We start from the raw sequence: 26,185 nt of genomic DNA, 5'->3' as shown, positions 1-26,185 counted from the left end.
TTAATGTAGGCTAATTTTAGTTCTGGAGGAAGGGTAATGAACATTTTTATGCATGGGAGGTTTAGATGTAGCTAATGACAATGTGGTTGTAATTTTCTTAATGATATCTCTTTAGCCAATTATGAATATACAAGCAATTAAAACTCATTCTGTTACCAGAAAGGCAGCCGAGGGACAATGTGACATTTTTATGTTTGGGACAATGATGAATATAAATCTTGTATTGTGAAATACCCCCCCCCCCCCCCCCCCCCCCCCCCCCCGGTGTTTGGAGAAAACATGAAATATAAACAATATGGGGTTTTAATGGTCCTTTTGACAAGGATTGTTTTCTGTAATATTCCTGAAAGCACATGTTAAAACATTTTCAGTTGTTTTTATGATTCTTCCAATCGAATGAGTGTTTCTTAAGTTCAGTTGGCACCCTTTTTGTGGTGACCACTTGTTTTGAAGTGAACCAGAATCTGAATAACTGCCATCGGATTCAAAATATTTAGAATCTTTATTATGAATTACCGAATTCATATGAAAATAAATTTTTGCACTTGACATTATATTGTTTAATTTTCCAGGCCCCAAACTTTATTAATAGATAAAGCTGGAGTTCGAATGTAAACGGTCAAGGAGAGCCTGCAGCTCACTCTGCACCACAGCCAACTTGGTTAGGACACATTCGCTTGTTATTCTTCAAATATATGGATTAGGGGAAATTGGTATATACCTAAGTATTCATTTAAGATAGTCTGTTTTTCATTTTGGAATTTAATGATGTAGTTTTATGGGATCGGATTAAAACTAAGTAGATTTATGCACCTGTTAATTTGTTTTAGACAAGTCTTCCATTACGTATATTTTCTCCTCAGGCACATACTCAATTTGTGCATGTGCTTAAATTTTATACTGGGAAGTGTTACCTTGCTAGGGCAATGACAATTCAGAAATTTTAGCTGATGATTATTTTTACACAATTTTTGCGAATAGTACAGTGGAAGCCTAATTATTATTGCTCCTATGACAAATGCAGCTTTAAGGAAGATCTGTTTATTTGTAATGAACATACTTAAAACATAAGTGCCTGACTTTTTTTTTGTAAACCAAAATTAATTGCACAGAGGACAGTAATGATTATGGCATAAGCAATGCTTTAAATAGACTAAGCCTATATAAATAACATGGTTAAACATATGCCATATTTCTTTAAATGTTGGCTTTTCCTACTGTAGAAAACGGGAGTATTTCAATCGCTACATACCTCGTCACACTGTCCATCAGCATTTTCCACTTTTTGCTGTCTGCTATATTAGCCACTTCCAGAAGCTGCTGCAAGACCCAGTAGCCGGGGTGCACTGAAAAAAGCCTTTCTCCAGCTCATAAAAATGAGGTAACATTTTGCATTGGTCTTTTTGAGTTCAATTAACATCAGGTCTGCAAAGGATGAATGCAGTGACATAATTTTAAGTAAACTCAAGCAAAATTAATTACAGATTGCTAGTTGTACACATGAAGTTGCCTAAACTTCATTTTTTGTAAATTTACACATGAGATTAAACTCAATTAAATTGAGTACAGGTTACTAGTAGTACCTATATAACTGAGTTAGGTAAACTCATTTTCTTTGTAAAATAAACCGAATCTCACATGTTAATGAGCTCAAATTGAGATACAGCCTGTGGTCTGTGGTCAATAAATTAAATTGAATCACTTTCTATACATGAGGTGCCAAAATGCTTAATTTCAGTCAACTCAATCCAGAAAACTCTCTTAGCAGTGAGAGAAGTGTTTTTATTGAGCACAATACAAGGGGGTCCTTCCCACACACAGCAAACTCTGACAGGGTATGAATTCACCCAAACAACTATTTACACTGGAGCTACTGCTAAGCACACTTTACTACTGTAACACTTAAACATTTTCAACAACTAACAACATTTATTTAGCAGTATCACTCTGGGTCTTGCTGCACTGTATTGAACTGTGGGGAAAGTAGGCTGCACTAACTAAAACAGTGGGAGATGTCTACGTCTTTTTCTTAAGTCGTTCTTCAGGACAAATAATTTTGATTTGGAATGACTAAGTATTTTGAGTTCTTAAATCAAATAGTAAACCTCGTCTGTTCTTAATATTTTAAGTAAATTCCAACAAATGGTTTCACAGTATTTAAGCAATGTGATTTGTTGCCCAAATCCTCATTTCTTTTCATGAAATTAGCTTAAATAATATAAGAAGATTTCAGAAAAATAACTTGTTGGACTTGTAGCCATTTATTTAGGTATGGCCAATTCAGATCACTTCCAATAATTTTCAGTAATTTATACTGTAATTGTTTTGAGACAGTGTTACCTTTAAAGGAGTAACATGGTGGTTGAACATGACACTTCCCAGTTGTCTTTAGGCAACAACAAAACAAATGTGCATAATTTTTTTATTATTCAGTCATTTCAATGTACTTTAAAACGTATTTTTATAAGCCTAAATATCCCACTATAAAAGTTCACCCGAACCGTCTGGGCGTGGTAATGAGAACTGTCAGTTAGCTATGATTGACAGACCGTGCCCCGTTACCATAGCTACCCCCATGATACGCGCTCTTTTTGGGAGACTTTTCACAAGCGAGCTAGCTTAGTTAGTATATCAAGTATCGATAGATAGCTAAGGTAAGGACGTTGACTTATATCCAATTATAATTTTTGCTATCTAGCTAGCTAAGTTAAGATAAAAGCACAAATATAACGTCCTCATAAAAGCAAACTAGCTAGCTAACGTTATCGATAACATTGCCTTATGAAAGCAAACTACCTAGCTAGCTAACGTTAGCTAGCTAGCTAAATGAATATAACCAGAAATAATCTAATAGTCCTTAAAAGGCACTCTAATTTAAGTGAACCTAACGTTAGTCAAATATTTGCATAGTCTTGCCTGTAAGCCAGCGGCGCAAACTATGGGTCTCGAGTTATCCATGGGTTTACGGGGCGTGGAAAGGGGAGTGGTTACTGTGTTTGTGACGCACCTAGTTGACAACTTTCTCAACCGGTTGAAAATAGGACGACAAATTTAAAACGCATATTTATCCAAAAATACAGAACGGACATATTTAATACTTTACTCATTGTGTTTCTTCAATGCCTCTTGTGCAAATAGCACATAAAACCGAGAAAGTGTGAAAATCACCATGGTACTCCTTTAAATAAAATTGTTGTCACATTTATGGCCTGATTATTTTTTGGCTTGACCGCAACAGCGGAGCCAGCCCTACAAACGCGAATGTCTGTGACTGACTGACTGAGTGATAAAGTTACACTGCGCATGTCTGTGATATCGGCCAATTCGGTCCAGTTATATACTAGGTTTTAACCTGGTTGAATTTTAGCTACCATTTAAACTGACTATGACGGGAAGATATCTAGATGAAGAGGAATAAACTAGTAGTTTAAATTGAATCGAGAAACGCATGAAAGAAGCTCAACGTAAGTCGTTTGGTATTACCCCCATAAAAAGCTTTTCTCGCTAACGTTAGCCTTTATTGAGATCACACATCGTTAGGTTTCAGGTAAAAGTAGAGTGAGTAATATACAGAATTTTTTCCCGCTAACGTTTATTTATCTGTTTTCCCGTTGTGACTGATTAATTTTCGTGGCTTGCTAGCAAACTCTGCTCTGTCTGCTACTTATGGGTGTGAAGCCAGGGTTAGCCTACATAAAGTTAACGTTAGTCTATAGGTCCCAAGTTTAATTATTGCTCAAATTTTGTATTTTCTAAAGTGTTAGTCTAACTAGTTGGCTAGGTGGTGTAGTTAGTTGTCTGACGCTATCGTTAAGAGGGCTAGAGGTCTAATTTACTGTAGAGATTAGCCCAGTTTAATTTAGCAGACGTTAACCTAATAGTTACAAGCATCGCTGTTTGCTTTGTATTAGTCATGATTTAGCTGTGCACTTTAACCCGAAGTTAGTCTACAAAAGATGAGTTTACGAATTAAGTTGGCAAAAATTCTGCGATCTGCTTTACTTGAGTGTATAGATTGCACGGCTGATCTATTTATTTATGTAGACTATTTATTATATTGGAAAAGTGTTTGCGCTGGCCTTTTTTTGCCTGGACCGCAACAGCGGGGTCAGCCCTACAAACGCAAATATCTGTGATGAAGTTACACCATTGGTTGGCCGGTCCAGCCATATAGCCTACTAGATTTTGACCTGGTCTTGTTTTATGTACATTTAGGCGTGAAGAATAACATGACAGAAAAAATTATTTTCAACACATTTCATTACCAAGTTGCAGGAGGATTAGCCGAAAAAAGATATACATTTATCTATATATATTTGTCTTTTTTCTGGTATTCCTCCAGCAACTCTAAGTACCCTGCTTTCAAGAGCACCTTGGTTCATGCTACCTGGAGTGAACCTACCTAAAATATTTTTTGGCAGCAGTCCTCTTTTCCTCTTGTTGACACTCATTATCTTTTAGTTACACATTTAATCACATTATTACTAGGGCTGTCAAATTAAGGCATTCATTTGTATTTATTTATTTATTGATTGATTGATTGATTAGCCTAATTAATAATAAAAATAACGCGTTAAAAAAGTAACGCAAATTAACGCATATAATATCATTTAATGTTTATGTTAATTAATTGCTGTACCGATGTTACTGTAAGTTGCTGCGTGTTGAATAACACTACCTATATTTCAAAATAACCCAACCGTCACATTTTGCCACACTGTCAGTCACTATGGGGTTCAGACACTCTGACAAACCGGCCCTTCAGCTAGAGCGGTCGGTGTGGCTCTGAGCCTCTGAGTAATTAATTCGATAAAAAATTTTCATCGATTGACAGCCATAATTATTACATTAAAGATAATGTCGAGGTTTTTAAAATAGTTGTAAGTATATGGAGACTTTTTGAGCATGAGAAAATTACTTGCTCTGTTTAGGATGGAAATGATAATTATTAAATGGATAACTATTAAATATATATTAAAGGTACTTGAGGATGCAGGACTTTTTACAGTGTAAGCCTGTCGAGCAGGTTGGATGCCTTTGCCACAGTGCAGTGTTTCCCCTACAATTGTGCAGGCCTGGCGGGCAGCCAGGCCAACGGGAACCCCCGCCAGGCCAAAAAAAAAAAAAAAAATATGTCAAAAATAATGCCAAATATCCATTCATTCAGAAATCAATAATAATTTGCATTTGGGAGCTTCTGTTCAGCGCTGTTTAAATCCGCCGCGGGTATTTCCAAAGCTGTATCCCTCGCTCTACCTGCTAGTGATAGATCAACTGGTAGCGCCTGTTTTTTCTTTTCCAATTCGGTAACACGAATCCACATTTCATTTTCATTCTTCCAGCTTCGTAAGACTTCTTTTCGTCGAACACAGGGGGCACTCTATAGGTTGTATTAGTCGACATCCTCTGCTACCATTTGTTAACACAATAATGACAACTTCATAGTTTTACTCACTTTACTTGTTAACACAAAACAAGAACTCATTTACACTCGTCATAGCAACTCCAGTTCAACCAAGACGCGCTAATGCACATGCGCAGATGCATTTAACAGGGAGAGCTGTACTGGAAATAGAATAAAGTGACCGTAAATCTGAACTTAACACCTAATAAGCTCCATTCTTAACTCTCAGTAATGTCTTTGTGTGTCTGGATTTTTTTGCAACAGTATTTATATATTTATTTATTGTTATTTTATTAATTATTTATTGGGTAAATTTTGTTGTGGTGTGGGGATGGCTGGTTTAAGCAGCCACACCTGCCCTGGGTCAAGCTAATTAGACCTGGCCAATTGGATAATTGGTTAAGCATTAGATAATTGGCCAGGCTAATTGGACCCAGGAGTGGCTGCACCTGTGCGTAGTGAGGTAATCACTGCGCACAGGTTAAATCTGCCATCCCCGCCCACACAGGGGAGCTTCGGTCATGACTGTTTTAACATCTGCTCCTTGGCGTTAACATCTTGCCAAACCCTCGTTAAATAAATCTTGACTGCTTGAACATCTTCTCCCTGTGTCTCTGTGCTGGAGGGCCCCTTGGAAAGCCACTTCGGTGGCCTGTGGCAGGCGTGTTTGTCACAGTGGCGCCCAACGTGGGGCCGCTTCGGCACAAGAAAGAGGCACAGGAGGGCCAGCCAGGAAGCACACTGGAGGAGGGACAGCTGAGGTGTTCCCGACAGGGCTTCGGGTGGATCCTCCAGGCCAAAAACGGGGAGCGGGAGATGACCACGGAGGGGAAGGAAGCGATCCTCAGCTGGGACGCTGGGGAGCTGGACCTGGCCGTGAAGGCAGGTCAGCTACGGGCGGTGCACGAGAGGTGGTCGCGCCGTGAGCTGGACTTGGCCGGGAAGGCGGGTCAGCTACGGGCGGCGCACAAGCAGTGGCCGCGCCGTATTGCTTCCTTTCTTGTCTGTTGGTGGTTTTAGTTCGTTGTTTCGGCCTGGTTGGGTTGCCCGGAGCCCGTGAGGGGGAAAGCCTGCACCAGCCTTCCAGCAGTGCCGACTGGCGGCCACCACAGCCACGAGGGTTCCTGGTCCCCAGCGCCACAAGAAGGCCAGCCCACCAGCCCACCAGCCCAGCCACCCCACCACATCCCCTGGAACAGCCCAAGCCGGTGACACCCCCACCAGCCAGCCGAGCAGCCCAGGACTCCCCGCGCTCCGAGAGGGAGGAGGGGGGAGGGCTGCCTCATCATCCGGGGGAGGGTCACGACTGTACTGGACTGTTCCGGGGCCCTTAAAGTGTTAAGGGCGCTTGGATTTTTTTTTTGTGTTTTTGGTTTTTTTGTTGCTTGGTTGGAGTGCTGGGGGGGGGAGTAGGCTTCGGCCAGGGATTCTCCCTGGCCTCAGTTTGGCGTTGGGGGTATGTGGTGTGGGATGGCTGGTTTAAGCAGCCACACCTGCCCTGGGTCAAGCTAATTAGACCTGGCCAATTGGATAATTGGTTAAGCATTAGATAATTGGCCAGGCTAATTGGACCCAGGAGTGGCTGCACCTGTGCGTAGTGAGGTAATCACTGCGCACAGGTTAAATCTGCCATCCCCGCCCACACAGGGGAGCTTCGGTCATGACTGTTTTAACATCTGCTCCTTGGCGTTAACATCTTGCCAAACCCTCGTTAAATAAATCTTGACTGCTTGAACATCTTCTCCCTGTGTCTCTGTGCTGGAGGGCCCCTTGGAAAGCCACTTCGGTGGCCTGTGGCAGGCGTGTTTGTCACAGTGGCGCCCAACGTGGGGCCGCTTCGGCACAAGAAAGAGGCACAGGAGGGCCAACCAGGAAGCACACTGGAGGAGGGACAGCTGAGGTGTTCCCGACAGGGCTTCGGGTGGATCCTCCAGGCCAAAAACGGGGAGCGGGAGATGACCACGGAGGGGAAGGAAGCGATCCTCAGCTGGGACGCTGGGGAGCTGGACCTGGCCGTGAAGGCAGGTCAGCTACGGGCGGTGCACGAGAGGTGGTCGCGCCGTGAGCTGGACTTGGCCGGGAAGGCGGGTCAGCTACGGGCGGCGCACAAGCAGTGGCCGCACCGTATTGCTTCCTTTCTTGTCTGTTGGTGGTTTTAGTTCGTTGTTTCGGCCTGGTTGGGTTGCCCGGAGCCCGTGAGGGGGAAAGCCTGCACCAGCCTTCCAGCAGTGCCAACTGGCGGCCACCACAGCCACGAGGGTTCCTGGTCCCCAGCGCCACAAGAAGGCCAGCCCACCAGCCCACCAGCCCAGCCACCCCACCACATCCCCTGGAACAGCCCAAGCCGGTGACACCCCCACCAGCCAGCCGAGCAGCCCAGGACTCCCCGTGCTCCGAGAGGGAGGAGGGGGGAGGGCTGCCTCATCATCCGGGGGAGGGTCACGACTGTACTGGACTGTTCCGGGGCCCTTAAAGTGTTAAGGGCGCTTGGATTTTTTTTTTGTGTTTTTGGTTTTTTTGTTGCTTGGTTGGAGTGCTGGGGGGGGAGTAGGCTTCGGCCAGGGATTCTCCCTGGCCTCAGTTTGGCGTTGGGGGTATGTGGTGTGGGGATGGCTGGTTTAAGCAGCCACACCTGCCCTGGGTCAAGCTAATTAGACCTGGCCAATTGGATAATTGGTTAAGCATTAGATAATTGGCCAGGCTAATTGGACCCAGGAACAGGAGTGGCTGCACCTGTGCGTAGTGAGGTAATCACTGCGCACAGGTTAAATCTGCCATCCCCGCCCACACAGGGGAGCTTCGGTCAAGACTGTTTTAACATCTGCTCCTTGGCGTTAACATCTTGCCAAACCCTCGTTAAATAAATCTTGACTGCTTGAACATCTTCTCCCTGTGTCTCTGTGCTGGAGGGCCCCTTGGAAAGCCACTTCGGTGGCCTGTGGCAGGCGTGTTTGTCACATTTGTGTCTTTTGATGTGGTCATATAAGTAAGTCGGCTGCGTAGGTCTATAAATGCCATCCTGCGCGCCTCTTCTGTTTAGGGTTTTTTCGGTGAGTACCGCCAGACCTGAAAAAAATTCTAGGGGAAACACTGCAGTGGTTATCCGAAGTTGCGCGAATTTGGGTCAAGTGGTTGATTCTCAGGTGGTTTCTTAAATTTGTGTCTTTGACTGCTCCTTTTCAGATAGGCTAAATGCAGCAAATCACTTCCTCTCGATTTTTGTGCTCTTCTCTGTTCTTGAGCACCAAATGTGCCCCAATGGGTGAATTCATGTGGGCCTTTTACAATGAGATGCATTTTTTTTGCAATCTTTTCACTATGTTTATTGCTGTTATAAGCTTAACGGTAGGCTCATGGCCGGATCATGGTCCCATGAGCCCCCCCCCCCAGCTTTCCTATATTGGTGTCTTTCTTGCCTTCCTCCTTGCAAAATCATCCACTAGATCGTCAAAATTTAGCTGTCTGTCAAGGTCTGACTCTATTGACATAAGTGACAATGAGCTGAGACGTGTTTGGCACATGCTACTCCGCAGCTAATTTTTTATTCTGCCTAAAAGGGAAAATGTCCGCTCACCCTGGCAGTCTGTCACTGGCAAAGTTAGAAAGTGCCATGAAAACACTGGGGAACACTGACTGCAGATTAAGTGCCTGCAACGTCTCAAGCAATTTAGTTGGGCACTTCTCACCCTCAGAGTCAGGCATGAAAGACTTGAATTGGACTTGAGTTTGTTGGCAAAGTTAATGTCCAGGTCTGATGGATATGCAGCGGAGAGTGCACTTACCTTTTCCACTATGACATCACTGTTAGACAGCTGATCTGACATAAACAGAACTCCAAAGAGACTGGTCAAATGCTTGTAAGCGTCCAAGCGATGGTCAAGGTTATCAATGACCACATAAAATGTTTCTATTTTGAACTTCTCCCTCCCCTCAAGTGTCACGCCTGGCTCTGAGCTCTCATCTGCAAATGTTTTGCGTTTCCTCTTTCGCTGAAGATCGTGCTTATATGACTGAGAGACACCTGTCACATTTAAGGCTGCCCTTTCAAAAGCCTCAAACTGGTCAAAATGTGCCATGAATACCATCTCTAAGGTGTCCAATTTAGCACATAGTCCAGCGGCCTCAATTCAAGTAGGCTATCTATTTTCTCATTATCATCATTGCACATACCACCGAAAGCCTCTCTAATGTGGGTGTAATTTCTCCACAGTGCCTTGGTTGACTCTGCCCGAGCACTCCACTGAGTACTGGACAGCGATATTAATGTCTGACATCTGTCTTCCGAAAGACTTTCCCCCATCTGTGTGTGGATGAAGAGCAAAATTTGTACAGTAACTGCAACATGTTAAAAAACTCGTCAGCCTCTGGGCTACTGCCGTCTAAGGTGTTAACACCAACTAAGTTAAGTGAATGTGCTGCGCAAGGCACATACTCTATCAGAGGTTTTTTTTTGTTTCAGATGGGCCTGTGGCCCATTGTATTATCCTGACATGTTGCTTGTATTGTCATATGACTATAGTTTCAGAGGTCCAACCCAAGGCCCTCCACCATGAAAGTCACACAGTCTGCTGAACTTCTACCAGTGTGGCTCTCAATTGGCTCAAAGTCCAGGAATCGCTCCTCCACGTTCCCGCTGCTGTTAACAAACCGGAATATGAACGTTAATTAGTCCACACGTGACAGGTCTGGGGTGGAGTCAACAATTATTGAAAAATATTTGGCATCCCAAATCTCATCTGCTATTGTTTGGCGAGTTTTCTGACCCATTAGCTCGGTGAGTTCTTCACATATTGTCGATGACAAATAGGACACTCTGCCTCTTGAGGGCGACATAGCTCAGGAGGTAAGAGCGGTTGTCTGGCAGTCGGAGTGTTGCCGGTTTGATCCCCCGCTCTGGGCGTGTCGAAGTGTCCCTGAGCAAGACACCTAACCCCTAATTGCTCCCAGTTGATTGGCACCTTGCATGGCAACCTTTCGCCGTTGGTGTGTGAGTGTGTGTGTGTGAATGGGTGAATGAGAGGCATCAATTGTAAAGCGCTATATAAATGCAGTCCATTTACCATCTTCCTTTTCCACCAAACTTTTTAATATGTTCAGCCAAGAATAGGTCAAATTGTGATAGCAATTCTAGGATGCCAAGGAAATTACCGTTATGGGTTGACCCAAACTGTTCATCATCTCCCCTAAATGCAAGTCCTCTTTCACCAAAGAAGTTGATCACTGCTACAACTCTTTTCAAAATGTCCCTCCAGTATTTACATTCCTCATCAAGTTGCTGCATGAGATCTTCATCTATAACACTACCCTTTGTCCGCTGGTGCAAGGCAGTCATGCATGATCTGTGGTCTGCACTCTTTTCGTGTTCCCCCATTCTTTCAGAGTGCTTCCAGTCACTAAACCCCTGACTAAAGCCACCAAGCTTGCTGGAGAACAGTTTGCATGCAAAACAGTACACACAACCTGTTGAGGGTGAGTACAGTAGCCGCTGTCTAGAAACCTTCTGCCTATTTGGCAATATACAGTTCAGAAGTTCATTGTTGAAACGCTTTCCACCAAGCGCTCTATCTCAGACTGAAGCTGGGTATTTTTCACTGCGGTTTTGGAAGGGGACTCCTCTTTCAAGAAGCACTGACTTAACAATGGCACTGGAAGTGCTTTGGCATAATGCAGGGTCAGTGACCTCATAGCACCAGGAATGGCCTGGTTGCTGATTTGATTCTTGTGAACTGCCCAACTGCTCCTGAGGTGGAAATGATGGTTCTTGTATACCATTAGCTGTTGAGGGTTCGCCTTCAAAGGATGGCTCTGGGGGAGTGACAACATTACTGGAAACTGAACTAGTGCTAGTTCCTTCCTCACAGCTGACAATAGTGCTGCTGTCATCATTATTACTATCAGTAGGTTTTTGAAAGAAGTTTGCATGAGTGGAACACTTTGAAGCAAAATGCCTCTCTTGCCTCCTTTTCTTTTTTGGCTTTCCTTTTGGAAGCACCACTGTTCCAACATTTGTGGTCCATATTTCAGAACTAGTATGCTATTTATATGAATACATTTATAGCATATCTCAATACTTATTAAATAATAATTAATGTATATTAATAACAACACCCTTCAAATACAGTTGTTGGAAAATACAATCAAATAGTAGTATTTTATAGTCTACTTGTAACTAAAGGCAGCTTTGAATAGATAAAAGAAAAAACTAGAAAAGCACATAAAAGAAAGGCTGTTAGAAAATAGCCCTTAGGAGGGATTGTTGAAATAGCCTTTAAAAAGGCTGTTGTTTTAGAAAAAGATGAAAAAAGTCTCTGAATATATTACTGTGACGTACTTATCAAGAAAACAGGCATCTGTCTGTGGCTTTTCCTACCAAGAAATGTCTTGTATACCTGCCTGACACAGAGAGAAATATGTTGCTTGAAATTCATAAGATAACTTTTTTTTCATTGAACAACCAACAAAGGTTTCTGATAAGTCAGTGAAATGACTTGGTGGAGACTATGCCACACCCCATCGATGGGGAGGGGGAAAAAAGACCTCGTAAAAGCTTTCGAAAATTTGCATGTCAACGTTAGCATTATCTACTTCTGTGGATTTAAAAACAGACGGTCTATAGAAAAAATTAATGGGATTTTCCTTAAATCTTTAAGTATGGATTGGGTCTCTTATATATGCGTTAGTGTATGAAAAAATATAGCTTTTGGCATATTTTTTTAATGTTTCACAAAACCGCTGTGTATTTTTCAAAAAGAAGCCATTTCATTGCTTTTATTCCCTTTAATATTGTCTTTGTTTAATCTTGCCTTCTGTATTTTTGTTATGCTCTATCAAGTGAATATAAAAAATTTGTCCACAATTATAATCAGATTACTTAAAGATTAGACAATTTTACATACAGTATAAACAACAATATTAAATGATAACCACTAAACAGTGCGCTAGTGTGTAACAAAACCACAATGTGCATTTATCACACTTGTTCATTTGGGCTAGCTAATAAGCTCTCAATAAGGTTTTTATTCTCACGGCCACAGCATCCCATGTTTTGAACTAATAGTAGTTTTGAACTAATAGCACTAATAGTTAGCTAGCTAGTAGCTTTGATTTAAGCATCATGACTATGGCATGCTGTTTTAACATTTATTCAACCCACTGTAGCTAGCTACCCCTTTATCTTACACCCCTTTCACACAGACGACCCGCGAACAAATGCCACCTAACTAACTAGTTAAATTGTGTACCACCTAACTAGTTAGATAGCTGAGTTTTAGGCCGATAGCTAGTTAACTAGCTGGGTTTTTAGTGCAGCTAATTTGGTTGTAAGGGCAGCTAGCTGGCATAAATGGCAGCTAGCTAACTAATTTCTGTTAACAAGCTGAATCATATGGGCAGCTAACTAGGGAAAATGGGCAGCTAGCTAAAATAAAGGGATAGCTAGTTACGGTAAGTCAAATAACGAACGGCTTGCCATAATATGACACCCTTCAAACTGTCCTGTTATGCAGAATGAACTGACTTGTTGGCGAATATTGTATCATGTCACAGCGTATTTTAGCCTGCCAACAAGTGGCTCAGTTGTACAGCACTGTACTCTCCGAGAGGCTCTCGTTTTAGGCATGCACTGTATGTACCAAGGGGCCCAGGTGTTACGCTCAATGTATGCACCGAGGGGCCTGGGGTCCCTAGTGGTCAACTCACACTGTAAGCGCTCGGGGGCCCTAGTGGTCAGCTCATGCTTTAAGCGCGGAGGGGCCCAGGGACCCTCACACTGTAGGTGCCGAGGGGCCCAGGGGCCCTAGTGGTCAGATCACGTTTTAAGCCCCAGGGGCCTAGGGGCCCTAGTGGTCAGCTCACTCTTTAAACGCGAAGGGGCCTGGGGGCCCTCACATTGTAAGCACTGAGGGGCCCGGGGGGCCCTAGTGGTGAGCTCACATTTTAAACACCAAGGGGCCCGGGGGCCCTCACATTGTAAGCACTGAGGGGCCCGGGGGGCCCTAGTGGTTAGCTCACGCTATAAGCACCCAGGGGCCTAGTGGTCAGCTCGGAAGTCTTGGGCCATGGACCGCACGCGGCCTGAGGCTTGGAGGCCCCTTGGCCATAATCCAGCCATGGGTAGGCTATTCGGTGTCAGTACATTTCAAAGAGTGTGAATTGTGCACGCACTCATTAATAACATTTAATGTCTTGCTGCAGCTGCAGCTTAGAGGTAACCTGTTACCTCATCGGAGGTGGCTCAGATGCGGTATTAACTGTGAAAGGGGCTAATGACTGCCTGAACTTGAACCCATACACATCACCAGACGCTGGGTTTCTTCCCTGGTGACGCTCTGCCAGGCCTCTACTGCAGCTGTCTTCAGTTGGGGGCGACATAGCTCAGGAGGTAGGAGCGGTTGTCTTGCAGTCGGAGGGTTGCCGGTTCGATTCCCGCCCTGGGTGTGTCGAAGTGTCCCTGAGCAAGACACCTAACCCCTAACTGCTCTGGTGAATGAGAGGCATCAATTGTAAAGCACTTTGGATAAAAGCACTATAGTAATGCAGTACATTCAGTTCCTGCTTGTTCTTGGGGCGTTTTGCCTTCAGCAAGTGAAGGCAATTGGATTCAGGTCAGGTGATTGACTTGGCCATTGCAGAGCATTCCACTTCTTTGCCTTAAAAAAGTCTTGGGTAGCTTTCGCAGTATGCTTCGGGCCATTATCCATCTGCACTGTGAAGCGCCAACCAATACGTTTTGAAGCATTTGGCTGAATCTGTGCAGATAATATAGCCCTATACACTTCAGAATTCATCCTGCTGCTTTTGTCTGCAGTCACATCATCAATAAATACAAGGGAACCAGTTCCAGTGGCAGCCATACATGCCCACGCCGTAACACTACCTCCACCATGCTTCACAGATGAGGTGGTATGCTTTCGATAATGAGCAGTTCCTTCCCTTCCCTTCTCCATACTCTTCTCTTCCCATCATTCTGGTGCAAGTGGACCTTTGCCTCATCTGTCCATAGGATGTTGTTCCAGAACTGTACAGGCTTTTTTAGATGTTTTTTTGGCAAACTCTAATCTGATCTTCCTGTTTTTGAGGCTTACCAATGGTTTACATCTTGTGGTAAACCCTCTGTATTTACTCTGGTGAAGTCTTTTCTTGATTGTTAGTGGGCTTGCTTCCGGCAAGCCCACTCTTAATATCTTTCATATTTCTTTTCTGCACTTTCCGCCCAATTTTTCTAGGTCTCACTAGTCCTACAGTTCTTGCATTACATTCAAACTTTTTACACCAAAATGACCGGCTAGTTCCAGACATTGTTGCTTGTATTGAATATTTTTGAAATATTCAACTTTTTTGTGGTCACTCCATAAAGGCTCATGCATGGACGTTTCGTGGAACGCTTCATGGAATGCTGTAGGACGCATGCGCAAGTGGTCACGATCTATGAGTAGGACGCACTTCCAACGGCACGAGATTTTTAAGCACAGCTTTATCGCCTACGCTAACATGTTCACATTTCGCCTACTTTAGTTAACCTACTTAGCGCGTACGGATGCTATCCTGCACGCATGAGTAGGAGCTAATGACACACAGCTACAACCACCGATACAGATGTATGGACACACGGAGGACAACAAATAACATTACAGAGGTAAGGACATGCCATAGCTAGCTAGCTATATAGTTAGCCAAGTTTTACTCATGACACTTTTAGGATATGACTGATCCCTGGATCATAATCGCTACTTGCTGATCCCCGGCTGTATATGTAATGCTATGGTGCCCCGTGGGTCATGGAAGTACATTTTTATTCAGTGAATGTTTGAAGCTATAAATTTAATATGCACTTTTGTTGGCTTAAAATCAGTAGCAAAATAAAGGGATACTTTAAAGAGACTCTGGGATTAGTACAGTCATGTGCATAAATGTTTTCTGTCATTTAAAGTAAATATATTCATGTGTTTTGTATTTGTTTTTCCTTTAGCTTTTACGGTGTGTTTGATTAACAACATTAAAGGACTTCATAAACCATCAGTAAAGAGTCTGACCATCATTCACCCGGGAACGCTACACCCTCATTGAAGTGCATTGAGGCTTGAGGACAGTGCCAGTTGGAATTTGAAGCAAGCCTACACAATTCCTTCCGGAATCGTAACCTTTCTAGTTGACTTTGACACAGATACGCCTACCTCCTGGAGGGTGTTGTTGATCTGGCCTGTTGTGAAGGGGTTTTTCTTCACCAGGGAAAGTATTCTTCTGTCATCCACCACAGTTGTTTCCATGGTCTTTCGGGTCTTTTGGTGTTCCTGAGCTCACCAGTGTGTTCTTTCTTTTTAAGAATGTACCAAATGGTTGATTTGGCCACACCTAATGTTTTTGCTATCTCTCTGATGGATTTTTTTTTTCAGCCTAATGATGGCTTGCTTCACCGACAGTGACAGCTCTTTGGACTTCATAAGTCAACAGCAACAGATTCCAAATACAAATGCCACACTTGAAATCAATTCTAGACCTTTTATCTGCTTACTTGTAAATGAAATAATGAGGGAAATGCACACACCTAGCCATGGAACAGCTGAGCAGGCAATTGTCCAATTACCTTTGGTCCCTTAAAAAGGGGGGGACCACATATTAAAAGTTCTGTAATTCCTACACCGTTCAGCCGATTTGGATGTAAATACCTTCAAATTAAAGCTGAACGTCTGCACTTTGAGCGCATATTCATTATTTAATTTCAACTCCAATATACTGTGGTAGACAGCTAAAATAACAATAACCTTGTCAATGTCCATTAAAATGGACCTGACAGTAGGTATGTACCTAACCCCTTCAGTCTGTTTGACTGAAGCAACATTTGGTCCATAGTTCTTCCTCATGAAGAACAAATTTGTCACTCTGAATTTTCAAAAACAACCAAACAAAAAAAAAAAAACACTGTTACTGTACCAAAATTTGCTATGATGCATCTACAGATGTGTTCTATACAGGCGGTTCTTTTCTTGTGGTTATGTCAAAGGATGGCCAAAATAAAAGTCTGCATACTTTCTGTGGGGATGGATCTTAGAAATGCTTATAAATGAATGATGAAATATGGCATATTCAGTGGCGGTTTTAGTGATTTGGAGGCAAAGACCAATGTGAGGCCCCCATTTTGCTTAACGCAATCATAGCTAGTGAACAAGGAGGCAAAAACTCATTAGTGTTCAGTGACATTGGTTTTAAAGACAGGGTGAAGGGATAAGTAAGCTAAGTACTCACCCAGGTCACAGATCACAGGCAGCAGGTCAGTGGGGTGGCTGGAGGGTCATGGAGGTCTGGATGCTGACATCATTCTATGTTGGAACAATCTGGAGAGAGAAATTGGAAGAGGGAGACAGAGGCAAAGAGAAAGGGGCAGGTAAATAATAAAGCCCGACCAATATATCGGTATGGCAGATATATCGGCCATTATTTGACTTTTTGACGACATCGGGATCGGCAGTTATGCAGCCGATGTGTCCCGATTTTTAAATAAGTATAATAAAAAAACATTTATTTATCTGTACTTGTCTGTTCGAACGTTGTAATTGCTATTTACTAGAATTATCCAGTAGAGGGAGCACTAATACAAGTGTGAACTGCAGCAGCTGACGCGCTACTTCTGTAATAAGACGTTTGTCACTCGTGCCTCATCCAATATTCTGAACTGCAAGACTTGTCTGCACACATTCGATTGCCACAATAAAGGTATGTATATTTAGTGAAAGTTTTTAATTAAATGCGTTTATACGACCACTATGTTTATCAATCCTCATTATCAAGCGAGCGAGCTAGCTAACATATTTGGTTCACTTTAGCAAGCTAGCTGGCTAGCAAGCCTTTATGAAGTGGCAGTGAGCACATAAGCAGCGTAGGATCTACATTTCCAGAGGACATCGCTGTATTCTCAAATAAATAACCAGCCAAAATAAAATGGTGATTGAATGCATCACACATTTGTTTTTTTATCTGAGATGATATTAGCTACTATATGATGCTGTGTCGATAGCCAACGCGTTATTGCAAGCGAGTGTGTCATCTAGTCACGCGTCATCATAGCAGGCTAACCAGACAGTAAAAACGCTGATAAAACACTTCTAACGTGGATCATTTTAAGCCATGTTATCTAGCTTTGTCATGATAACATGAGAGAAGGATTGCTGTTGGAGAAGTGAATCAACCAACAGGGTAACCTGCACGAAAGCGCATTGTAGTTTTTTTTCACGTATTTCATCCAGTAAATTTAATTTCATCTAACGTTACACTTGATTCACTCATTAGCTCCACTAGATAATGTCTTACTCTTTGAGATCATGTAGTAGAAATAAAATAAGAAAATATAATTAATTTAACTTACTGAGAATATATAATAAGAAATAATGAGGCTGTGTCAATAGCTAATGCGTTATTGCGAGCGAGTGTGTCATCTAGTCACGCGTCAGAGTGCATTGTAGTTATTTTCACCACCGAATTCTTATGGACAGGGAAGCTCGCTAGATGAAGTCTTACTCTTTGAGGTCATGTAGTAGGAATAAAATAAGAACAAATTAATAACAACAATAATAATATTTATAGAAATACATGTTTGAAACTATAAAAAACTTAATTTTTTATAGATGGCTGGAAAAGAAAGGAGTAAAAGCAAGGTGTGAAGTTATTTTGATTTCACACACTTAAAGATGGTGTTAATATATATATATATATTTAATATCATTTACATTTTTTTATCTAAAAAGTTCTTTGTGTGTTTATTTTTATTTTTATTTGTTTGCTTAAGTTAAATGTTCTTAAATAAAAATTTTAATAAAATATAAGTTTTTCAAATTGATTTTAAAATGTTGCACTTTTTGACAAAATATCGGTCAAAACATCGGTAATCGGTGGACTAGGACTCTCCAAAATTGGGATCGGCATCGGACCCAAAAATCTGGCATCAGTCGGGCTCTAGTAAATAACTTAAGGAGGAGAGGGATCACATCCAATGGAAAATATCTCAATGAATAATTAGAAACCTTTGAAATTTTAAACTATCTTGTTATGCCTCCGCGACGGCACAGCCGTGGCCGGAGACATTATGTTTTCGGGTTTTCCGTACGTCCGTTCGTCCGTCCGTCCTGATTCTCGTGAACGCGATATCTCAGGAACGCCTTGAGGGAATTTCTTCAAATTTGGCACACACGTCCACTTGGACTCAAGGGTGGACTGATTAGATTTTGGTGGTCAAAGCTCAAGGTCAATGTGACCTTCACAAAACACGTTTTTGGCCATAACTCAAGAATTCATACGCTAATTATGACAACGTTTCACACAAATGTCTAATAGGATAAAATGATGAAGTGATGACATTTTATTTCCAAACGGTCAATCTAGCCGTTAAAAGGAACCAGGGAAGGAGTGAATTATCACTTGCATGAAGCCTTTCCTCCTGGCTAGACCCCATTGTTTCGAGATTGTACTTAAGCTGTGCCCTTTCAAATGCAAGCTCTCCCCCGAGACTTAGGTGCTGAGAGCCATTGGAAAGCAACCTTGGGTGACTAGAAATTATAATATGTGAAGAGTCATTGATCTAGCCAGCAAAAGGAACCAGGGAAGGAGCGAATTATCACATGCATGAAGCATTGATGAAGTGATGACATTTTATATCCAAACTGGCTACTGGTTGTTGGAGGCATACCAACGTGAGGTGGTATTTCTAGTTTATATGAGGGAAAGGTTAGTGTACAACTGTATACTTTCTGTGTTTAGATGTTAATTTTCACCTTCCGGGCTTTAGCATTTGCGAATGCCGGTATACGGTCCTCCATGTCCAGCGTTCTTCTGACTTTTTGCTCTATTGATATAATGGCAAGATCTGACCACCGCTCCTGACACATTGTAGACCTCAGATGAGTTTTAGAGCTGAGAAACTCCTTTCCCCAGAGGCAGTAGTACATTACATTACATTACAGGCATTTAGCAGACGCTCTTATCCAGAGCGACTTACACAACTATTTTACATAGCATTTTTACATTGTATCCATTTATACAGCTGGATATATACTGAAGCAATGCAGGTTAAGTACCTTGCTCAAGGGTACAACGGCAGTGTCCTTACCCGGGAATCGAACCTGCGACCTTTCGGTTACAAGTCTAGTTCCTTACCCACTGTGCTACACTCCGTCCTTACAGTAGTAACAGGGAGAGTGAGAAGCAGACTGAGTGCAATGCTCAGATTGGGATATAAATCAAGGGGGTTTTCCTTGTATATATATTCCAGCATTTCTGTTGGGGTAGAAATGCGGTCTGGGAAGGCTTTCACTGCAGCCCTTATCACCAGTTCCAAGTCCTCACCACCGACATCTTCTGTTTTTATCTCCATGTTCCTGCAGCTAAGGCCCAGTGTCACATCCTGCACTACTTTTTTCATGTTACCTACTGAGTACAAGAACCCATACAGAGCAAAGAAACGTTCCATCTGGGTGAATCGATCATTGAGGCTACTTAGTGGTGTATCAACAAGTGGCAAGAAGAACTCCCGGTTGAATCGTTCTTCTGGGGTGGACTGTGTTTCTTCTCTTCCTTCATAAAGGAACTGGCAAGTTGTCTTCCGTTGTCTCTCTTCTGGCAGTTTCATCTCAATCTGCAACTCCTCTGCGATCTCTCTCGCATCTGTCTGTGCTGCTTTGAGTCCTGTGTCCCTGTACTCTTGTAGAGAGTCTCTTACTCCATCAGTTTCTCTTTTTATTGAGACTCTGGGACTCTGCAGGAGTTTGCTGACACGGTTTATTTGATATAATATATTATACCAAATAACAACACACAATATGAAACTCCATGTCTTATTTTCTTTGAGAATGCCCTGAGATGTGGACATGGTCTCAGCATCCTTTTTCTCCAGGGCATGCGTGGTAAGTGCAGCCAAGGCTTCCACAAATTGAGGCATTTGGTACTGGAGGGCCTTCACACTGTCTATTCTGCACTTCCATCTGGTTGTAGACAGATTCTTGATGGTCAACTGTACATGCTCCTGCATAATCTCCCACCGTTGCACAGAGAAGCTGAACAGGTTGTATAGTCTCTGGAGAAGTCCAAATAAGCTCACTGACCGTACAGATGACTTTGCTGCATCACCAATAACCAGGTTTAAGGTGTGGCTCCCACAGGGCACACACAGGGCCTTCTTGTTTGTGTCCAGCACTCTCTTCTGTACACCCTGGTGTTTCCCCTGCATGTTGCTTCCATTGTCATAGGATTTGCTTTATGAAAGTATCATACTGTCCTTTTCCAGTTGTGTCATGGACATCAACAAAACCCACAAAATGCTGCTCAATGGAAACACTTAAATTTGTTTCACAGTTTACTATACACATGACAATGGACAACTGTTCAGTGTGGCTTTTGTCAAAGTACTTAGCTCTCTTGATCTGATCAACAATAGCATCTGTTGTTTTCTGTGCAACCAGTGATATGAGTTCATTTTGGATTTGCTTGCTCAAATAATGGTCCGTGTACTCCTTGTTTTTAATCCTCCTCAAATGCTCATTCATTACAGGATCAAACTGGGCCATTAGTTCTACCTGACCCAGAAAGTTGCCATTTCTGGGCTCATGAAGGTACTCTGAGTGGGCTCAAAATGCTTGGTTCCTTTCAGCCAAATGGCACGCAATGTCTAACAGTCTTCTAAGGACCATTTTCCAACAGTTGATCTCCAAGTTTATTAATTCTTGGTTAATTGAGTCGATGGTAGTGCTTGATTTTAATCTCTCCGCAAGGTGGTGCCACTTCTCCATATTTTCTGTGTGCTCCTTGCTGCGCTCATGAGTTTTCAGCTGGTTACTGATATTTTTTCACGTGCCGAGCTGTGTGTCTCTTTTTCCGAAGACATGACAGCTAAAACAAAATACAGCATCTGCACTGACTGAATACATTAGCTACTTCCTTGTTTTCTCCCCGTTTTTCATTGTTATCTCGTAGTTTTCTTTTGTAAACCTTCTTGGGGTCGTGTCTGTATTTTTTGGGAACTTGATATCCATTATTTGTATAGGGCCTTTTTTTACAATTTAGTCCATTAAATGTGAAATGTGGGTGATAATAAATATTGGCAAATATAGATATTTAATTGGATAGGCCCACATTTACATGTAGACAGATTAATTTTTATCTATTACAGATTATCATTCGTTTGGAGTGACAAGAAAGGAAAAATGTTTTATGCTCCGTATTCGACATGGTTGTCGTGTATCATCTACTAATAAAACTAGAACACAGAATTTGTGTTTTCAGCTCAGGTTGATTGCAGGAGCAATGAATGTCTGAGTTCAGCAATCTAGGCACGCCGGCAGGCAGACCACTAGGGGGCTTGAGCAAAGGGGTTAAGCGTTGTTCAGTGTCAGTAAATTTGTCCGCAACTTAGTCATTTTTTTGCCAGTTTGTGCTGTGCTTCTCCATTCTAACCCAATGGTGGAATGAACTCCCTATTCCTTTGCGAACCACTCGGTCACTGCCTATTTTTCGCCATGGTTTGAAGACGCATCTCTTCAGACTGTACCTTGATTAACTCTAACACTACTCATTCACAAGGTTACTCCCAATCTCAGATCTGTGTTATATCACTTGTATCTTGATATTCTAGCACTTTCATGTTAAGCTGGCAGTATACTCAGTAAGAAGAAATAACTTCACGATTGAGAACCACCGGCGAACAGGTCCATGAACACTGTTGTCGGTATACTCAGTGAGAACACCACACCGTTTAAAGTCACTCCACGCCGCTGGGGCGTGAATAATTACAAGGCAGCTATTAATCTCTCTCAGAATAACTTGCTTGACCCCCACCAGTTCGGCTTCAGGCCTGGCCAGTCGACAGAGACTGCACTCCTCTCGGTCAGTGAGTCACTCCATGCCGCACGAGCATCCTCCCTCTCCTCTCCTGATTCTTCTAGACCTCTCCGCTGCATTCGACACTGTGGAGCACTCCATCCTCCTGTCCTCCCTGGCAGCAACAGGGATCTGCGGCACAGTCCTTGACTGGATTGAGTCTTACCTCTCCGATCGTTCTTTCCAGGTTGCCTGGGCTGGTAAAGTATCGCCGCCCCGTCCCCTCGCCACAGGAGTTCTCCAGGGCTCAGTCCTCGGTCCCCTTCTCTTCTCCTTATACACCAGATCCCTTGGCCCTGTAATCTCTGCCCATGGCTTGTCCTATCACTGTTACGCCGACGACACACAACTCTTTCTCTCCTTCTCCCCATCGGACACACAGGTCCCTGCCTGCATCTCCGCTTGCCTGAAGGACATCCAGAGCTGGATGGACAATCACCATCTGAAGCTCAACCCGGGAAAGACAGAGCTAATCTTTATACCTGCTCTAACCTCTCACCTCCTCGATTTTTCCATTTCCCTAGGGGACACCTTAGTGACATCACCCTGTGCCAAGAATCTCAGAGTGGTGATGGACAACAAGTTGTCCCTCTCCAAGAACATCGCAGCGGTTAGCCGGGCATGCAGATTTTTCCTGTATAACATCCGGAGAATCCGCCCCTTTCGCACCACCTACTCAACCCAGCTCTTGGTCCAAGCAATGGTACTATCCCGCCTGGACTACTGCAACTCTCTTCTGTCTGGACTACCGGCATCTGCCATCAGACCCCTGCAACTCATTCAGAATGCTGCAGCTTGTCTGGTTTTCAACCTCCCCAGACACTCCCACGTCACTGCCCTGCTCACTACCCTCCACTGGCTGCCTGTTATGGCTTGCATCAAATTTAAAACATTGGTCCTAGCATACCAGGCAGTCAAGGGATCAGCCTCAGCATACCTCCACAAGATCTTCAAACCCTACATGCCAGCCAGACCCCTCCGTTCTGCTACCTCAGGACGCCTGGCACCTCCCCCTCTTTGCACTTGCGCTTCCCAAACACGTTTCCTGTCTGTTCTGGCCCCACGATGGTGGAATGACCTCCCCGTGGAGGTCAGATCAGCTGAGACACTGACCCACTTCAAGCGACAACTGAAGACTTACCTCTTCAGGCTGCACCTCTCCCCATCCCTCCCTACCTCCCTGTAATCTCTAAATTGACTGTAAGTTTAGGGTTGTAACTAGGTAGCTGTTTCGTAGGTGACTTGGTTAATGCACTCTTCTTAACTACTGCTTGTATTTCTGTAAAGACTGCGTTGTTGCTGTTCTTGTTTGTGGTAGTGTTGATCAGTTTTAACCTACAGGGTCCAAGTTGAACTATGCGGTTGTTCCCTGCACTTGGAACGTACTTCTCTCTGGGGTTTCGACACACTTGTTCCTGGTTATGGTTATACCCTTCGTTGTACGTCGCTCTGGATAAGAGCGTCTGCCAAATGCCTGTAATGTAATGTAACCGGGGCTGGAATCACGCCCAGACCTCCGTCTCGCAGCTACACCATGGGTGTAAGAGAACGGCTACGCGAGATCACAACACAAAACAAAAAGTTTAAAGTGTTTAAAATGGCTTTAGTTTATCTAGCTATGCAAAAGAAGAAAAAAAGGCAAAGGAGATGGTACATTCGCCCTCTAAATAAGAGTAGGACAGAGAATGGAGAGTTTTGTCTGTACATTCGGCAAATGTGGAGTTTAGACGAGGGGGTCCACTTTCTCTTATTTCCGAATGTGTGCTAGGCGTTTTGATGACTTGCTGAAACGAATAGCACCATTCATCAAACATGCGGGAACTCACAGAATTCCCGTCTCTACAGAAGAGAGATTGGTGTTTCTCCGTACATTAGCATGTGAAGTCTGCCCTCTGAACTCTCAACCGCGACGTAACCAACCATGTGATATTTGGACCAATAGCTGAGAGGGGGAGGTCGGAGAACAAGAAAGAAGTTCTCCAAAAGTTCTCCCTGGAGGCCGTCGCACACAGCACCATACGAACACACAACACCGCATCTTTTTGTTCTTCAGTTGTTCTCATTGCTTCGTTTTGCTCAAAAAGTCCTACTTCTTACAAAGTATACTGCCAACTTTACCCTTGGATCTTCATCTAGCACGTTTGTGTTGCACTTGTACTATCATCTTAATGTTGTAGCACTCTTATAACATCTCTTGTAATCATGCCTCACTTCTAGTTTGACTTGCCATAACTTTAATGACTTAGCCTATGTTGTGTTAACTAGACTCGATGTTCATGGCTATGGATAACTGATAACTTAATGAGAATCTTATTGGACCTGTGCTGTGTACTTGTTCCCATGACCTTCGGTATGCACTTATTGTATGTTGCTTTAGATAAAAATGTCTGCCAAATAAGTGTAATGTAATGTACTAATTGTTCAGGCTTGAACTGAAGTGTTCTGTTTTTAAGGTAAATCCTGTACAGTGTGTCAAGCTGCAGTAGCAGGTGAAATTGATTCATTGCTAAATTCATTGCTACCATGACTTTTACCATGATGAGTAGGTCTGCTATTTTTAAGTTGCATTCTGTTTCAAAGTTTGTGCTGTGAATATTGCAGTATTGTATTTCCATTATATACAAGCGACATACAGTAGAATGGCTTCGCTGAGGCACTGTGCTAGCCTATATCCTTATAGGCTGTGTAATTAGTTAGCCACTGCTGCTTCGCCATGAGGTTGCCACGAGGTTGTTTTCTTAAGTTTTGTATGTTTGTTCAATGTTACTGTTTTTTTGTTTTGTAGACCTGACCACTTGAATGGACACATAAAACAGGTCCACACGTCTGAAAGACCCCATAAGTGCCAGGTGAGTGAATCACCATTTCCTATGGATGGATCTACTCTGGTTCAATTGCATTAAGGCACTGGCCTGGTGTATACCTGGAAGCTAATTTTCAACCCTACGGATGCTAATGATCTATCCTTATAAGAGAATGCTACTGATATGCTCTTTGTAGGTGGAAATATGTAGCTAGATCAGGGCCAAAAGTTTGATAAATCAGAAATAAAGTATGCAACTGAAAAAGGAGAAAGTTGAAAGTGAAAATGAAATTGATAGAATTTGAACAAAAATTGTTTTGAATCAGCTTATTTCACATTTTTAAAACTTTTTCAGTTTCAAATCTTTTTCTTTTTCAACCAACTTTTCGCCTTGTTTTGGCATGGGTTGGGGTTTAGAAGAGAGGGGCATGATGGGGATGTGGTATCCCTTGAATGACAGTTTACCAGAGTAAACAGTAAATAGGCTGATTCGGTGCTTTGCTAACACACTCTTATAATGACAACTTGTAGTATGTTATTGATGACAAATTGTAGTATGTTATTGTTGTATGTAATTATACTTATATGTATTTAGCTAACTTGGACAATTAGCTATGTAGCTTATAGTATAACCATAAGTATAACGGTATACTATACCCTGAAGGTGTTGAGTAGTAAGGTGGCTAGCATGCTATACCTCGAAATTACATTATGCCTTGAAGTCGGTGTAGCTTGCATGTTTTCTGGTGATTCAACGTTACCAAGACATCTCCCTTTTGGTTGTGCAATTATGTTCCTTTTCGTGTTTTACAATGCATAATTTGCATTTTATCTAAAATGAAAGAGCGTTTGGCTTTAATGCTTGCCCTTTCGCATTAGTAAAGAAAAATTCTAATGTCACTTCCTCGTTTTAATCTGTTCAAATTGATCACTAAAGGAAACCGTTTACCCAGCTAACTCGGGTCACCTTGGATTTTGAGTTTGAATCAGTTGCTGATCTCAAGGAGAAAAAGATACCAGCTGACGCTGTCCAAGACCAGGATTGAAGATCACACTAAAGCTTTTCATTATAGCCTACCTGAGTAGTGAATCAGCATTACTAGCTAGCATTACTTTTCAGG

General features: G+C 42.7%; 1 protein-coding gene across 1 annotated transcript in view; it reads left to right on the top strand.

Annotated features, from left to right (window-relative positions):
- Nucleotides 1-26,185, top strand: part of LOC118206604 (POZ-, AT hook-, and zinc finger-containing protein 1-like) — a 54,154-nt gene that overhangs the window by 1,560 nt on the left and 26,409 nt on the right. Inside the window, exon 2 of the mRNA XM_035379475.1 lies at nucleotides 25,047-25,110. Within this exon, the coding sequence (XP_035235366.1) occupies nucleotides 25,047-25,110 (64 nt within the window). The remainder of the gene's footprint in view (nucleotides 1-25,046; nucleotides 25,111-26,185) is intronic.

Source organism: Anguilla anguilla, chromosome 10, assembly GCF_013347855.1.
Source record: "Anguilla anguilla isolate fAngAng1 chromosome 10, fAngAng1.pri, whole genome shotgun sequence".
NCBI classification, from domain to species: Eukaryota; Metazoa; Chordata; class Actinopteri; order Anguilliformes; family Anguillidae; genus Anguilla; species Anguilla anguilla.
This window is presented reverse-complemented; position numbering and strand designations above follow the sequence as displayed.